The 17,072-nt window shown below is 43.0% G+C and overlaps 1 protein-coding gene across 2 annotated transcripts in view; it reads right to left on the bottom strand.

Moving 5' to 3' along the window:
* ALPK3 (alpha kinase 3) overlaps positions 1-17,072 on the bottom strand; it is a 996,430-nt gene that overhangs the window by 711,872 nt on the left and 267,486 nt on the right. For both annotated transcript variants that reach the window (XM_069222021.1, XM_069222022.1), the window contains one exon: positions 12,972-14,442. In XM_069222021.1, the coding sequence (XP_069078122.1) occupies positions 12,972-14,442 (1,471 nt within the window). The remainder of the gene's footprint in view (positions 1-12,971; positions 14,443-17,072) is intronic.

Here is a 17,072-nt window from a genome sequence, read left to right as displayed (position 1 = left end):
CATGCACACAAGAACCTTACCTGGGAGGGCCATATGGCTTAAAATAGCATTTGCAATGTGGTCTCTCAATTGGCCACCAGCATCTTAACTCCCTCATCAAAAGAGCAGGCTAATTAACAAACAGTTAATTCCACCAAGAGTACTAGCATCAAGATTCTATCTCGGAATGTAGTGGGGATCTGTGGAAAGCTGGTTAATCCAGATTGGGTGGTGTTTATTAATAAACATGACATAATCTGTTTGCAGGAAGCTTGGGCCCTGGATAGTCTCATCTGGATGTTTTCCACAGTTTAAAATCCCTAGCAACTCCTTCCAGTACGGGAAGACTCAAAGGTGTCCTGTCTACCTTTTATGGCACCAAACGGACTAAACTTAAAATTATGGAAGTTACATCTACTTGCTTTTACCAGTTATTCCTAATGGTTCTGCCTGATTTGTTTTGCTGATATATTTTTATTGGAATGCTTTTGATGATAAACCAACAAAGGATATTGATGATCTTGATGAGGACATTGTAAGCATATAAAGGAAGTTCTTGTTGTTTGGGCATGAGACTTTAACTTGCATTTATGTGAGGATAGCTCTATCATTCTCTGTGGCCTGATGAACCTTGAAATGGTGGAACTGACACACTTTAAGCATGAACTTTATGGGGATGCAGCCAATAGAGTTTTACTTCCTGGAATTTTAGCTTTTCTAGAGACTACAGAAGCTCAAATGTATCTCTTCCTCCTATGTTCAGCCGAACTGGGAAGGGTAGTAGCATTGATCAGGTCTAATGATCTATGGCCCCTGCTGCAAGATTTTGAAGTAGTGGCTAGATGTAACAGCGACGACAACCCACTAATTGTCTCTTTTTGTAAAGATTTGGATGAGGATTAACAAAATGATACTTTCATTCCAATTGAGATTTCGCGCAATGGGGGCATAAGACACAAATGGGAAAAGATTGATAAAGATAAATTCATGCAAGATAATATTAAGGAAAATCAAGATGCTTTCTCAGTAATAACTTCCTGTCAAGAACCACTTATGAGAGGTATAGAGCTTTTGGTGATGTTTGTTCATCCATTTCTTCTAAGAAGCTAGTAAAGCATTGGTACTAACATTATTATCCACTCCTGGGTAAAACATTTTGCTGCCGTAATTAGGTTTGAAAAGGACATTTCTCCACTAGTAACCGCTGCTGATATACAGCCAAGTCAGGAAGTCTTTACATAGTCAGTGAATTCCGGTCAAGGGCGTAGTAGCAGCAACCAATCAGAGCAGATATGGCAAAGTGCCAGGCCCTGATAGGGTCCCTACAGACTTTTTTAAATCCAATGTTATTTAAAAAAAAAAAAAAAAAAAAACTTCGTACTCGTATAGCGCACTACTCACCCGTTAGGGTCTCAAGGCGCTGTACGCATACCACTGTGGAACCCCTCCTGGCTTTTCCCTGTGAGGTGCCCACTCCTGGGCAGCCTCCAAGATGAAGCCAGGCATCCCAGCACTGTTGGGGCGATTAAGCAAGCTATTGCCCAGAGTTAGACCCATGAATTAGATTAGGCACCAATGTGAGAATTATCAGGTCTGAGGAAATTGAGCCCAAGACCCACCGAGGTGGGAATTGAACCCTGGTCCCAGGCCAGATTTCTGCATCAGGGTCTGCCGCTCTAACCATTGAGCCACACTTCTCCACTATTCTGTGGGCACTTTTTAGGGCTGCTGTGCAGGTTAGTTAATCCCAGGAGGCAGTGGTACCTATTTTTAAGAAAGGGAACAAAGACCTGCCTAGTTGCTATCAACCAATCTCCCTTTTGGATAGTTTATGCAAGATCTTAAGCAGAGTTATTGCATCCAAATTAACAGCTTGGATAGGGGAGCAGCAGTTACTTTCTATGGCACAATATGGGTTCCTCAAAGGCCTTGGTACTATTGATTAGTGCCTAAACCTCCAGCTTATTCTGGAAAAAATATGTCAGTGCAAAGAGATGTTCCATTCACCTGGCGTTTATGGACCTCTACAGCGCATCTGACATGGTAAACAATTGTGTTCTGTGGTCTGTTATGGACAAAGAAGGATTGATAAACCACTGATAAATTTGCTGTACAAGATGCTCTTGGACAATGTGGTGAAAATCCATAACAGGATAAATGGGGAACTTTCTATGGAAATCAGGTCCAGGATGGGTGTGCGTCAAGGTTGCGTGTTGGCTACTTTGCTGTTTCTAATTGATATAAATGGTCTGTGTAGGAAGTTGGCTCTGTAGTGTTAGTTCTCTGGAGCTCGAGCCGGGGGCGTCGGGTGCAGAGGGTGAAGTCTCACACTTCCGGCGAGAAGAGTGAGTTCTTTAAAAGTTGCAAGAAAGTTGCAAAGTTGTTACTGTTTTTGAACAGTGTCACTGTTCACAGGAGTTTCTTGGTCCTTCAGGTTCAGGGCAGTCCTCTGAGGCTTCAGAGGTTGCTGATCCCTGTCGGATGCGTCGCTGTGCAGGTTCTTTGAGTCTGGAGACAGGCCGGTAGGGCTGGGGCAAAGTCAGTTGTCGTCTCCATCATCTCTGCAGGGCTTTCAGGTCAGCAGTCCTTCTTCTTTGTGTAGGTTGCAGGAATCTGATTTCCTGGGTTCTGGGGTGCCCCTAAATACTGAATTTAGGGGTGTGTTTAGGTCAGGAGGGCAGTAGCCAATGGCTACTGTCCTGGAGGGTGGCTACACCCTCTTTGTGTCTCCTACCTGAGGGGAGGGGGCGCAACACTAATCCTATTGGGGGAATCCTCCAAAACCAAGATGGAGGATTTCTAAAGGCAGGGGTCACCTCAGCTCAGGGCACCTTAGGGGCTGTCTTGACTGGTGGGTGACTCCTCCTTGTTTTTCTCATTATCCTCTCCTGACTTGCCGCCTAAAGTGGGGGCAGTGGCCGGAGGGGCGGCATCTCCACTAGCTCGGATGCCCTGGGGTGCTGTAACAAAAGACATGAGTCTTTGAGACTCACCGCCAGGTGTTACAGTCCCTGCAGGAGGAGGTGAGAAGCACCTCGACCCAGTGCAGGCTTTGTTTCTGTCCTCAAAGAGCACAAAGGCTCTCACCCCAGGGGGTCAGAAACTCGCGTCAGTGGCAGGCTGGCACAGACCAGCCAGTCCTGCACTGAAGGATTGGGTAAAATACAGGGGGCATCTTCTAAGATGCCCTCTGTGTGCATTTTGTAATAAATGTAACACTGGGATCAGTGTGGGTTTATTATTCTGAGAAGTTTGATACCAAACTTCCCAGTATTCGGTGTAGCCATTATGGAGCTGTGGAGTTCGTTTTTGACAAACTCCCGTGCCATATACTTAATGTGGCCACACTGTACTTACAATGTCTAAGAATGGGCTTAGACACTGTAGGGGCATATTGCTCATGCAGCTATGCCCTCACGTGTGGTATAGTGCACCCTGCCTTAGGGCTGTAAGGCCTGCTAGAGGGGTGACTTACCTATGCCACAGGCAGTATTTTGTGTGCATGGCATCCTGAGGGGGATACTTTGCCCTTTTCTCCCCACCAACAATCTGTGTGCCAGGGGTGTGCCAATTGTGGAAACAATGGTACATTTTTAGTGAAAGAACACTGGTGCTGGGGCCTGGTTAGCAGGGTCCCAGCACACCTCTCAGTCAAGTCAGCATCAATATCAGGCAAAAAGTGGGGGGTAACAGCAACAGGGAGACATTTTCCTACAGTCTGGAGGTATTGTTTCCTGATGTAGGGAAAGATATAACTAAAACCAAGGATCGATCTTTTCCAGTTCTGCTTTACACAGACGATGCCATGCTGATTGCATGAACAGCCATGGGACTCCAAACCCTCTTAGATAGGTTTAAACATTTCATGGGTACGTTAGGCCTGGAAACAATATTAAGTAAATCATTTGTTATGATTGTGGGCCCCAAGAGAATAACAACTATGAAATTCCAGCTAGGTGGCACTGAGATAGTCAAAGTAAATCATTTTACTTATTTGGGAAATGAGTTTGACTCCAAAATGAGCTGGGGCTTTTTATTTAGATCACGTTCCCTTTACTTCCAGAGATCAATTGATTCCGTATTGAATTTTGCAAGAAGGTTGGGACAAAAACAACGGAAGGAACTTTCAGCAATTTATAATGCTAAATGTGTCATCGAAAACTTGGAGCAAACTATTTAGGGGACAGAATTAAACTTAGCCTGTTACTTCTCTCGGTAAGAATATGGCTGACTCCTAAAGCTAATCTTACGAGGGAGACTATAAAAGACTGCCTCCGTTTGGGTGATGGTGGGGCCATTACTGGGTTGAAATATGTCAAATCTGTTTTTAAGAATCGGGGATTTGAAGGGAATTTTATAAGTCCAGACACTGTCACGAGGGGTACCAAGTCACTTGTTAAAGAGATGTTCAACAATTGGAGAGAAGAAGGCCACCCGCTGGGTTCTGAGCAATCTTAGACAGCTCTAAACTATGTATACTGCACTTCTATGATTATTTTTGAGATATTTTATTGTATTTTCTGAATTGTGCTTTTATTGATGGAAGTTATTTGATGATGATGAGCTCCTATACGATGTAGCACAAAAATGATGGCATTAAGTACTCGAGCAAAGGCTCTAAACAAGGACAAAGGCAAGTCCCTGCTGCTGGAAATTAATCAACTCTTTTAAGACAGCAACATGAGAGCCAGAAAAGTGTTGCCTTATAACTTAAGAGCAAATGAACTTGGGAGAAGATAGGAGGTGTCCATAATTAATGGGGTAAAGTTAAAACCTTAAATCATTCATTTTGTACGTACTGTAAGGCTTTATATGTCGGGGGGATCTCAAGCAAAATATTTCTAGGTATCTACGATGGACTACGTTGTCGGTACTACATTTCCTCAGGAACATGGATCGTTTAAAGTGGTAAGTCACTGGGGACTGATGGACTTGCAACTCTTTTTTACCAAATGTTTGTTAAGTAACTGGCAGTGATGCTACTACTACAACTATAAAAGACTTTTACACAAGCTACAGGGATCATGGAAACAATGGCACAAACACTGATTTTGGTTTTACCAGGGAGGGATATACGCCATTGTAGCTCATACAGGCCAAACTCACTGATAAATATTGATGTAAAAAGTTTCACAGGAATATTTGCCAATAGGCTGGGAGGCATCTGGCAAGCCTGAGAGAACCTGATCAGGTGGGCTTCTTCTTGAGCGAATTTACAGCAACAATAAAAATACCCTAATGCACTTTAAAAATACCCTAATGCACTTGACTGACAATGTATTTAGGATGGGTAAAATAGTGTTTATCCTTTCAATTGATGCAGAGAAGATGTTTGATTGTGTCCTATGGCTGCTCTTGAAAGGAACATTGGAAATTGTGAGCTAGGCCTTGGCTTTAAGTGGAAGAGGTGCTATATAAACTCATCAGCTAAAGTTGTCGCCAATCGGTGCACATCAAAGTAAATTTCCGTAGGTAGGGGACTAAGATAAATAGTGAAATGGTCAAAATATGAAACAGAAAAGAACTAGTGCTTTATGGATCAGACAATCGTGGGAGTATACATAGGCCAGGTCCCCTGGATGCTTAAGAGAAAGGCTGAGCCATAAATGAGTCCCTCATGACGAAAGCAACCACTTTAGTGTGGGATGAAGTAGCAGGAAAAAAGAAGGAATAGTTTCTTACCTGTAACTCCAGTTCTCTCGTAGGGGTATTTCCATGATAGTCATGATCCGAATCAAGACAGTAATGCTGAGTAAAGGTGTAGACATATCTCCATGTAGCCGCTTTTCATATTTCTGCTAACGGAATGTTTCTCATCAAAGCAGCAGTTGCTGCTTTGCCCCTAGTGGAATGGGCCTTAGGCCTGCCATTGAGGGATTTATTTGCTAACTGATAACAGAATGAGATACATGAGACAATCCACCTGGATAAGGATTGTTTGGAGGTGGCCAGACCTGTTCTAACTAGGCCAAAGTTAATAAACAGCTGTTGTGATTTGCGCAATGATTTTGTTCTATCCAAGTAAAATTTTAAAACCCTCTTTACATCGAGAGAATGTAGGGTTCTCTCAGCAGGAGTAGATGGATTTTGGAAGAAAGTCGGTAAGGAGATGGTCTGGTTTATGTGAAAGTCTGAAATGACTTTAGGTAGAAATTTAGGATGTGTTCTCATTACTACTTTTGAGGAATGAAAAACAGTATAAGGTTCTTAAGAGCAAAGGGCCTGGATCTCACTAACCCTGCAACCTGAAGTGATTGCTACCAGAAAGGCAGTTTTCTAGGTAAGATGCTGGAGGGATGCCTTGTGTATGGGTTCAAAAGGGTATAGCATCAGACGCGAAAGGACTATATTAAGCTCCCATGGAGGAGATGGACGTCTAATAGGAGGAAAAACCTTTTTTAAACCTTCTAGGAAATCTTTTATAATTGGAATCTTAAAGAAAGAGGTTTGGGAAGGACTTTTCCTATATGCTGTTAGTGCTGCCAGGTGTACTCTGATTGATGACAACTGTAAGCCAGACTTCGCCAGGTGTGTTAAATATGGAAGAACAGCTTCTTATCCGCATGCCGTTGGGTCAAAGTTCTTGTCCGAACACCATATGCAGAACCTTTTCCATTTGAAGGCATAAGCTGTACTTGTGGAAGGGTGTTTTGCCTCCCTTAGAATCTCCATGCAGTCCTGAAGAAGATTAAGGTGTCCATACTGCACTAGCTCAGGAGCCATGCTGCCAAATTCAAAGACGAGAGGTTGGGATGTCTCATCTGGCCTCGAAACTTCGTGAGGTCGGGCAGCAAGGTAATCTGATATGTCGACGGAGTGATTGGTGAAGAAGGTCTGGAAACCACCACTGGCGTGGCCACTCTGGGGCAATGAGAATCATCTTGGTGTTGGAGTGGGACAGCTTGAGGAGGACTGTCGGTATCAGGGGAAGCGGTGGAAAGGCGTAAAGAAATTTTCCTGACCAGTTTATTCACAGGGCATTCCCCAATGTTCCTGGATGGTAGTACCTGGAGGCGAAGTCTTGGCATTTTTTGTTTTATGGGGTTGCGAATAGGTCTATAGAAGAGGTACCCCACATGGAGAAGATGGAGTGGATGTCGTCGTCGTGCAGAACCCACTCGTGGTTTTCGTCCATTGCTCGGCTGAGGGCATCCGCTTGGGCATTCTGTATGCCCGGAAGGTGAGTTGCTACTATTGTTTTGGCCTCCGTAGACAGAGTCCTAGATTTGGTACCCCGTTGTTTGTTCAAGTAATACATGGTGGCCAAGTTGTCTGTTTGGAGAAGCTGAGTTTTTGCCGTCAATGTGGGGAGGAAGGCCTTGAGCGCAAGATGGACTGCACGTAACTCCAGGAGATTGATGTGATATAGTCTTTCCCTCTGCGACCCAGAGCCTTGAATCTGAAGGTGATCCATATGGACTCCCCATCCGAGCAGCGATGCATCCGTGACTATGGTCTGAGTGAGAGGCTGTTGGTGGAATGGCATCCCTTTCAGGAGATTGTTCGAGGAACACCACCACTTGAGGAATTGAATGGCATGGGGAGAAAGAAGGATGCTTTTCTCCCAATCGTCTACTAGTTGATCCAATTGATTTTCTAAGCACTCCTGTAAAGGTCTTATATGGAGGCGAGCGTTGGGAGTGAGATAGATGCAAGACGCCATCGACCCCAGGAGAGAGGATATCGCTCTTGCAGTGGCCTGAGGGATTTTCTCGAGAAGCTGGCTCTTCTGGAGGATTGATAAACGTCGTTCCTCCGAAGAAGACACCTTTGCTTGAGTGGTGTAGATGATGGCGCCTAAGTAGTGCAACCTCTGTACAGGTGATGTCGTGGACTTGGAGAGATTGACCTGAAGACCCAGTCTCTGGAGTAGTTGGTAGGTCCAATTGAAGTGCTGTTGGGCCTCTAGGTATGTGAATGCTTTTATGAGCCAATCGTCTAGATAGGGATAGACGAAGATCCAATGTTTCCTTAAATGGGCTGCCACCACAGCCATGCATTTGGAAAACGTCCTCGGTGCTGACTTGAGGCCGAAGGGTAGCACTGTATATTGGTAATGGCTTTTTCCGACGAGAAATCTTAAAAACTTCCAATGCTTTTTGACAACAAGAATGTGGAAGTAAGCGTCGCGGAGATCTATTGAACAGAGCCAATCGCCTTGATGAAGTTGGGGATAGATTTGGTGTAAGGAAAGCATTCTGAACTTTTCTCTGCAAATCCATTTGTTGGCTATTCTTAGATCGAGAATGGGTCGGAACTCACGCTTGTCTTTCTTTGGTACCAGGAAGTACCTTGAGTAGATTCCCTTTCCTTGCTGGTTCATAGGAACAGGTTCTATCGCCATCTTTTGTAATAGTGTTCTTACCTCTTCTTTGAGAGCGTCAAGATGGTATTTCATTGGTTTGGGTGGAACAGAAGGCGGAGGGTTTATGAACCTGAGACAATAGCCATTCTGTACAATATTCAAAACCCAGGCGTCTGATGTCATGCGTTGCCACTCTTCCAGGTGATGCGAAATACTTCCCCCTACCAGAGTGGGTAACGGAGGAGGGGGAAGTGAGGATTCAGGGTTTAGACACTGATGTTTGACGACCTGTTTGGGCGGTTTGTGGTGTGGAGCGACCCCTTGTTTGTTTTCGCTGGGTCGAAAAGGGTCTCTGGTGTTGCTGGGATTTCGGAGGCATCCACTGCGGTGTTTGAAGCCTTTGAGGAAAGAATCTACGGTAGTAGGGATGGAATGTTTTCCGTTGTTCTCTTGGCTTCTCGATGCCCACTGCCTTCAGAGTGTCTAATTCTGTCTTCATCCTAGACATCTCATCGTCAGCATGAGAACCAAACAAAGTGGAACCTGAAAAAGGAAGGTTTTGTATCCTCTGTTGCGCCTCTGGCTTAAGTGAAGTAAGGCGTAGCCAGGAATGTCTTCTTAAGGATATGCCATGAGAATAACTATGTGCAGATAACACAGAGGAGTCTGCAGCCGCGCTTATCACTTGGTTGGAGACCATGGCACCTTCATTTACAATCTCCAAGAAATCCTCCTTTTTGTCTTTAGGAAGGTAATCTGCAAACTGTAGCACAGAATCCCAAAAGGCGCGATCATACCTGCCCAGCAGGGCAGTGGCACTAGACGCTTTCATGGTGATGGCTGAGGTTGAGCAAACTTTGCGGCCTGCGGCATCAATTTTTCTACTCTACTTGTCAGGTGGAGAAGAAGACGACGGAGAGGTAGAATGCAATTTTTTAGCAGCCACGATTACCACCGAATCGGGCACTGGATCAGCTCTCAGAAATAAAGGGTCCTGCTCCGGAGGACGATATTTCTTTATGAGTCTGGAAGGAGCAGTCTTAGTTGTGGACGGTGTTAGAAAAATGTCCATTGCCGGTTCAAGTAACGCTGGGACCAGCGGTAGTAATGGTCTAGCGGAAGATCGCTGGTATAATGTATCAAATACGACAGAGTTTGTTGGAGTGGGTACAACCAGAGGGATGTTCAGCTTGGTAGCACCGCAAATTAGTACCTCTTGAAAAGTGTTCACATCATCTATAGGAGAAACTCTCGGAGACGGGGAGTCCCATAACATCGGAAAGTAATCTCTTGTGGATGAAGAGGAGTGTCTATGGTGTGAACGAGGAGACCTGTGATCCGAGTCATGCCGTGACGGTATCTAGACGCAGAGGAGCGTCTCGAGGAATGACCAGATTGTCTTGTGGATTCTGCAGGAGTCACTGGGGCGGCCTCCGAAAGAGGTACCGGCAGAGGAGCTGTAGGTGACAGAGGTGGCAGTGGTAGAGGAGATGGCTGAGGAGAAGGCTGAGGCGAAGGCGGCAAGAGAATCAGAGAAGCCGAGGATTCCGAGGTGGTATAGACTCTCCTTGGTCTCTTTGAATGCCTTCTCGACGCCGACAAGCTTCTCGACGTCGAAGTATGATGCCGACGAGTACCTCTCGACGTTGACTCCTTTCGCTGTTGAGAGCCCCTCGACGGCGATCTCCCTCGATGTCAGTGGGATGACGGCGATCGTCTCCGACAGCGAGTACTTTCTATCGACGTCGATCTTCCCCTTCGCATTGACGGTGACCTGGACCGGGAACTTCTTGACGGCAAATGTCTACGCCGTCTCGTTGATGATAACGCTCTCGACGGCGAGCGGTGCCTCTTCCTCGACCGCAAGCTGGTTCTCTACGGCGAACATGTTGGTGCCGTTCCTCGTCTCGACGTCGATGCTCTCGACGTCATCGGGGACCTGTGACGTTTTTGAGCAGATCTGGAGGCTGCTCCAGAGGACAAAGTGAGAGCCCTGGTAGAAGACTGACCTTCTCCTCGCTCTGTGGTAGATTGTCCTCTCCTTCTACTGTCCTCCTTGGCTTGAAGACGGATTTTCTCCCCGTCACGAAGGGTGCGCCTGGAGAAGGTTTTACAAATGTCACAGGCATCAGGTTTATGAGATGACGGCAGGCAAATAATACAGACTTGATGTGGGTCTGTTTTGGCCTTTTTCCTGGCACAGCTATGGCACTTATCAAAAAGAGAAGGCATGCTGGTGGAAAAAAGCCTCAAATTTCTGTCAGAATTTGACAAAAAAAGCCAGAAAACATTCACTCTGATTGAAAAACGTCGAGTGAAAATGAAATCCAAAGGATTTTTGTTGAATTCTAGTCAAACAACCTATAAATAGGTGGAGCTCAAAGGTTCAGGGTAATGTCAGAAGGAGCAGGAAAAAAAAACTGAGGCAACTGCCTTTTGCTATGCATGATGGGATACAGGAAGACTTTCTCTTCTTAAAGGCACATCTCTATTTACATTCTGTATAATGGCAGCCTATGGGCTACACTGCCCTGCATTGTTTCATCCTTATTTTGAAGTTGTAAAAAAGGGTTGTGAAAGATGTTTTCTACTTCATCTCTAGAATAAACATGTTTTTAAATGTATATCTATACTACAGTATTCTTTTTTTCAACCAAAAGAATGAACAATTTGGCCTTTGTAGCCTTTCCTCTAGGCTGCACATTGACATTTTTAAGTGACTTTACAGGCCTTCTTCAAGAAAAGCGAACATCTACACTTAAGAACACACTTCAGAACAGTGCTCCGGAGTCCCCGCAGGTGTGCGGAACTAATCAGTGCTTATGACTATACATGGAAATCCCCTACGAGAGAATCTCTTTAACATTCCAACTATGCAACATGTTCGTATGCTCAGAAATTAGATTCTTCCTCGATATTCATAAGCTCTATAATATATCAGAGTCAGAAAAATTCTACTAACCCCAAATTAAACATTAGACCATAAACTCCAACATTAAGCCTTGGTTTGCAGACCCCGGATTAAATGTGACCAGTGGCTACTATCATTGGAAAAGAGCAAGAAACTTGTGTCAGATTTATACAAATTACTAACCCGGAATGATACAAATGATAAAACACCAGGACTAAAAAGATGGGAAAGAGAACTAGGCAGGGAGCTATTGAACAAAGAGTGTGAAGAAGCGTCCACTCGCACTTGAATAGCACCGCTATTATACAAGACAAAATTTACAAAATAATAACTTACTGGTTTCACATCCCACAAAATAGGTGGGTATTGGATAAGCAATGCCCTATGAAATGTTGGCGAGGTTGCAATATGAAATGATACTCTAATACATATTTGTTGGGAATACCCCAAATTGAAATATTACTGGCAGGAGATCATAAACAATGTGGCCAGCATATTCTAAGTTTAAATCCCTAGGCTGACAGCATGAGTCCAAACCCCAAAAATACCTGCTGTACCCTAAAAAGGGTAAGATGAACCTTCTGTTTCTCTGAGCGGCTAGATAATAACTGTGCTATTGAACAAAGGCAGATCTCCACATGTTAGGGATTAGCTATTTAACATATGGCATACAAAAGGTATGGAGAAGATAGTAAACACACTAACGGGCAAAACAAAGTCGACTGAATTTCAATGGGCTACATTACTACAGTTCTAATCCATCAAAATGAGGATGCACTGCCTGAGAACTACCACTTAGAATGATTCATAGACATTGCTATCTACTGTTATCTTATTTTTTCTGGGGATGACTAAAGAGGTAGTGCTAAGACTGTCCTCTTTTCTTCCAACTGTCCACTTCTAGATAGCTGATCCCAACTAATTGGTCAGCAGTTAATATCACTTTGTCCTTTCTGGGCTGAGGGAGGCCACTGTCTTCTGAACTAAGGTTGTTAACCATACCAGCTAAAGTTCTTTATTCCAGCTCTGGAGGTATGATGAGTGCCAGGTGTGGTTTTAAGCGAGCACACGCTCATACAGTTTAAAGTACATTTTTAAAGTTTGTTTTTCACTCAAGTGATCAAAAAACTGAGTTTATAACTAAATCAGATTTTGAAAATTAAGAGGGAAATAACTTTGAACACCTTTTATAGCATTTTCACAAGCAGAGATATAGAATTAAATATTTTAATAACACCTATGCCTGTCTTATGAGAAATGTAGCTAACGTAGTTATTGATTTTAGGACTTCGGCCACTGTGAAGAAATATTTTTTTACACACCTTATGGGCACAGAAGGTATGCTTCAGGGGTGGCTTATTAATAAATAAAAAATAGGAACTTTTCCATGTTATGTGTTACTAAGCTGCATCCCAGCCAGAGCTCAGTGGTGCTTTCGGCAGATATATACTTTTGTCATATATGTGGGTGGTGTAAATAAAAACTGTGACCCACATGATATTCAACCTTTCGTGATACAAGTGCATTCAGAGCATAATCTACAATGGACTTATATTGAAGTTAAATAGGCCAAATAGGGAGTTCCACTGTACAGCACGTTTTAGCAAGGGAGCAGAGGACGTATACCCTTCCTTTGCTATGAGGGACCACAACGAACACTATGTCATCCTTTAAAATGTTCATTAAGAGGTGTAGCCCAAGAAGCTCAGATGATCCATTACAGTGAAGAAAATATTTTAAACCGTTCCTATGACATTAGATTGTGGTATAACTTACCTCGCTAGGTGTTTCAACATCCAGCTGTTCTTTGCATATTTCAGGAAAATCCTTAAGGTTATCTTTTTCTGATGAAGGTACATTCTGCTGTTTAGCTGCAACTGTTTTGAGGAGAAGCTGATCATCTGATTGAATAATCTCCAATTTATGTGATTCTCCAGAATGTGTAACAGAGGGCATCAAGGCTGAATTGCTTTGTAACCCACTCTTGCCTGGTGCTGGCCTTTTCTGTAAAGGGGGAGAACGCTGAATCTCAGGGTCCGATTCAGATACTTTGCTTTGTTTTTTCAACTCCATGCTTTTGGAATCAGTATATAAAGATTTTCCATCAATTTGCTTTAACTTTACGCCTGTTGTGCGCTCTGCCTGAACTTCATGTCTAGTAGATTTTTCTTTTTGTCCTGGGGCATGTTTGTGAGTTACAACTGGACCTTCTTGTCTTGAGGTTTCAGGTGGCTTTTCTTTTGGAAATTTTAAGCCCTGGTAATCAGCTTTTGCCTTACTGCGAACTGGAATTGGAGGAGTTTTCTTTTCTTCTGCTGGCAGCACTGTGTTTTCTAAATACATATCTCGCAGAGAAAAGTAGCCTTCTTCCTTTGAGGGCACAGAACACACTGGAGCATTACAGACTTCAGGATCTTTCTTTTTAAGTATTTCAGCATCCTTATTCCTTTTAGTATCCCTTACAAATGTAATTTTAGGAAACTTTGGAGATGATGTGGCACTTTTTACTTGTACAGCTGATGTCTTTTCAACCTCCATTTTCTCATCAGCTTGATTCTTAGGAGGAGCTGCTGAAAACGGAGACCTGATTGGAGCAGGGTTTGGGCCTTGAATCTTTTGCGTAACTACTACACTTGACTTTTCATCTTGTTTTAAGGGGATTACAGCAGATGCATCCTCTTTCTTTTTCTTTTTAGCAGTTGACTCTTTATCTGTAGGCTTTTTGGTGATTATCTCCACAGTCTCACACACATATGCAAGGAACTCCTTTCCATCCTCTTCTAGATTCTCTGATGAGACATATCCATTTGTGGTAATTTCTCCAGTTTGTCTTGACAAAATTTCATTTGCAAATTCACTCTCTCCATTTATCAGCTGTTCCTTGCCTGACTCAGCAACATCTACCTTTAACCTGGTTGTAGAATCTGGTATATGGACCTTGATTACATCCTCTTTGTTCACCAAAGCAGGTGACTTTTTACTGTCTTCAGCTGAGAATCTTCTCTTTCGCTGAAACCTTTCAGGGCTCAGTGCTCTCAACTTATCCAACACATTTTCTTTGTCACGCCTTCTACTTTGTTCTATTTCGCGCATTTTGGCTTCGGCTTTTCGCTTAAGTTTGGCAAACCATCTCTGGTGTATTTTATACTCAGTCATGGTTCCAACCTCTAAAACACCAGAACAGGATACTATGCCTTTGCTGTTTCTGGCGGACGCTTGATAAATTGCTGCATCCTCTTCCCTGCATCTAGAAAACAATAGAAACCTTATTATACCTCTTTTCCAGGAGAAGATGACAGAGAAATAACAGAGGAAAATATGTTCAGCCCTAGCCTCTTTTCTTTAAATCTTTGGAGATCAACAAACATTTCCAGACAAGTTGGAGATAACAGCATCACAGCTAGATCAGATACATTCTTTAAATCTGCTTTCTGTATGTAATGACTTTCCCTTAGCTTATCAGCGAACTGTAGAGATTATAGTAGCAATAGCTAGTTCTCCATTCTTTCCTTATGACACTTTGTCTGGAAGTGCTAAAATTAGATGTTCGGCCCCATCCCCACTGTCCTTACAATCTAGATCTAACAAACATTCCTAAAGATGTGTTGGAAATAATAGGGTAACACTTAGAGAAACTCCTTAAACAAATGTTTTACTTTTTGTGAAGGCCTGGCAGCTGCACACTGCTACTAATTAATTTACTTCTTTCTTTATGCACTCCAGTATATACATTGTTTAACATTTATAGTTCTAGAATGGGAGATAGCCATAATGTGATGATAAAGTGTTAACTGTTAACTAAGAATGCTAAAATGGCTTAAGCTACATTACAATGCTCTTGGAATGCTTCTTCTTAATTAGAAACAACATTCCAAAATGGACATCCATGCATCTACATGTGTTGTCAAACACTAACTGTCACCTTGCAATACATTTTCTCATGAAAAAAAACATTCCAAGATGGCCGCCCAAGCATTTGAATGCATTGTGAAGTATTGTTGGCCATGTTGAAATGATTTTTCTCATAAAGAAAAAACATTCCAAGATGCTTGTGGCAGTCTGCATTGTGACTCACTGGTACCCATTTATTAATTAACATTTTTGATATCGCCAATAGAAGCAAGCAATGGCAAAGCTAACAACTAGCAAATCGCCTTTTTAAGGTGAAGCCTATTGGCTTCAGCAATTTCTTGTTAACAATTGTAGTGAGAGTTTATTATTATGACTGCTGCCAGAGAAAAGGGGAGAACAACTTCCTGTCTATTACACATTTTCTTTCACCTGTCGTCTCATGTAAAAAAAAGTAGACATTGCCATGTGCCTTGTAAACCAATCAAACAGATCATTAAACAGTATGCAAACTCATCCAATAAATGCAAAGATAAAGTTCAACAAATTAAAACACAAGTCTAACAAGGATAGGCAAGGCCAAAAGTTCTAACTTGCATTTTCATTTGTAAGCCAGATTTACTTCTCTTTGCTGTTCCTTGTGTTTGTTTTACTGGAGATTGATGACGGCCTCCAATATAGCAGAGGGTCTTAGGCTTGTTTCAAGTACGGATGGGTTCCTCCTGGATTCTTAAGGATCATTCCGCACTGGAGAGATGGGGCAGAATATGAAAGCAGCAGCTGTAGGAAGGGAAGCGATGGTGAGCCTGTGACAAAGTAATTCCTGGCAACACCAAATCTCTCTGCCTCAAGCCTAATTTGTGAATGATGTGAGTGTTGTTAGTGCTCCAATACTTTTACACAGTGCGAAGTGATATCAGTAGTGTGTGACTGCTAGCCAGTGAGGGGTGCAGGGGTGGCTGCTACCCTGAGGGGGGTTGATTAAATGGGTGTTGAAGACATCTTTGAAGCAGGTGCAGACAGTCAACTTCTTAAAAACAGAAGATAAGATAGCAGGCCTCTTAAAGTCTTTACAGCCAAGTGCCTCAAAGTACTCTTGTCCTGTTTGAGGCACATTATTAATAAAACAGATATTGAGGGCAAACAGAAATAGGTTTCCACCTCTAACAACTGCCATTCCCTGAAAGAGCATAACCACGTCAAAAGCACATGTGCAAAAACTGCTCTGAAAAACAGAAAAATCAATGGGCAGATGCACATATTTTAAAGAAGAAAAAGACAGGAAATACAAATCACACAGCTGTAGAAACACATAGAACCTTAAAACCAGGATCTTTTCTTTGTATACTTGGCAGTACTATTGAGTTAATGTAACAATTTCTATCTTTGGGTTTTATTGACATTAAACCCTATGTTTCTGAGCCTCATGTTCTCAGGGACATGGTCAGAACTCTCTTCAGACACTGTAATTTATACTAAAGCAAAAATATGTAGATTCACCACTTAGCTGCTGGGCCATATCACCCTCCCCGCCCCCCCCCCCCCCCCAAAAAAAAGTGCTGAGCGCTTTTATGGCTGTTTGGGTAGTTCACACTTAGGCCTTCATACCTTTTTGCCCACATAAGCTATCCATGCCAAAAATGCATCCTTTTTCCCAACATCCTAGAGATTCTGAAGGTACCCATAGTTTGTAGGTTCCCCTGGAGGAGACCAAGAAATGAGCCAAAAGACTGCAAACATTTTGTTTGTTTCCAAAAAACGGGGAAAAGGGCTGCAGAATAAAGCATGTGTTTTTCCCCTGAAAATGGCATTAACAAAGGGTTTGTGGTGCTTAAATCACCAGCGTTCCCGCTTTCAGGAACAGGCAGACTTGAATCAGAAAACCACATTTTTCAACACAATTTTGACATTTTACTGGGACATATCCCATTTTTACTATTTTTTGTGCTTTGAGCCTCCTTCAAGTTAGTGACTGAAAAGGGTGTGAAACAAATGCTGGATTCCGGACAGCTAAACATTTCTGAAAAG

This window comes from Pleurodeles waltl, chromosome 3_1, assembly GCF_031143425.1.
Source record: "Pleurodeles waltl isolate 20211129_DDA chromosome 3_1, aPleWal1.hap1.20221129, whole genome shotgun sequence".
In the NCBI taxonomy this organism is placed as follows: Eukaryota; Metazoa; Chordata; class Amphibia; order Caudata; family Salamandridae; genus Pleurodeles; species Pleurodeles waltl.
Note: the sequence above shows the minus strand (reverse complement) of the source record. Positions and strands in the feature narration are given on the sequence as shown.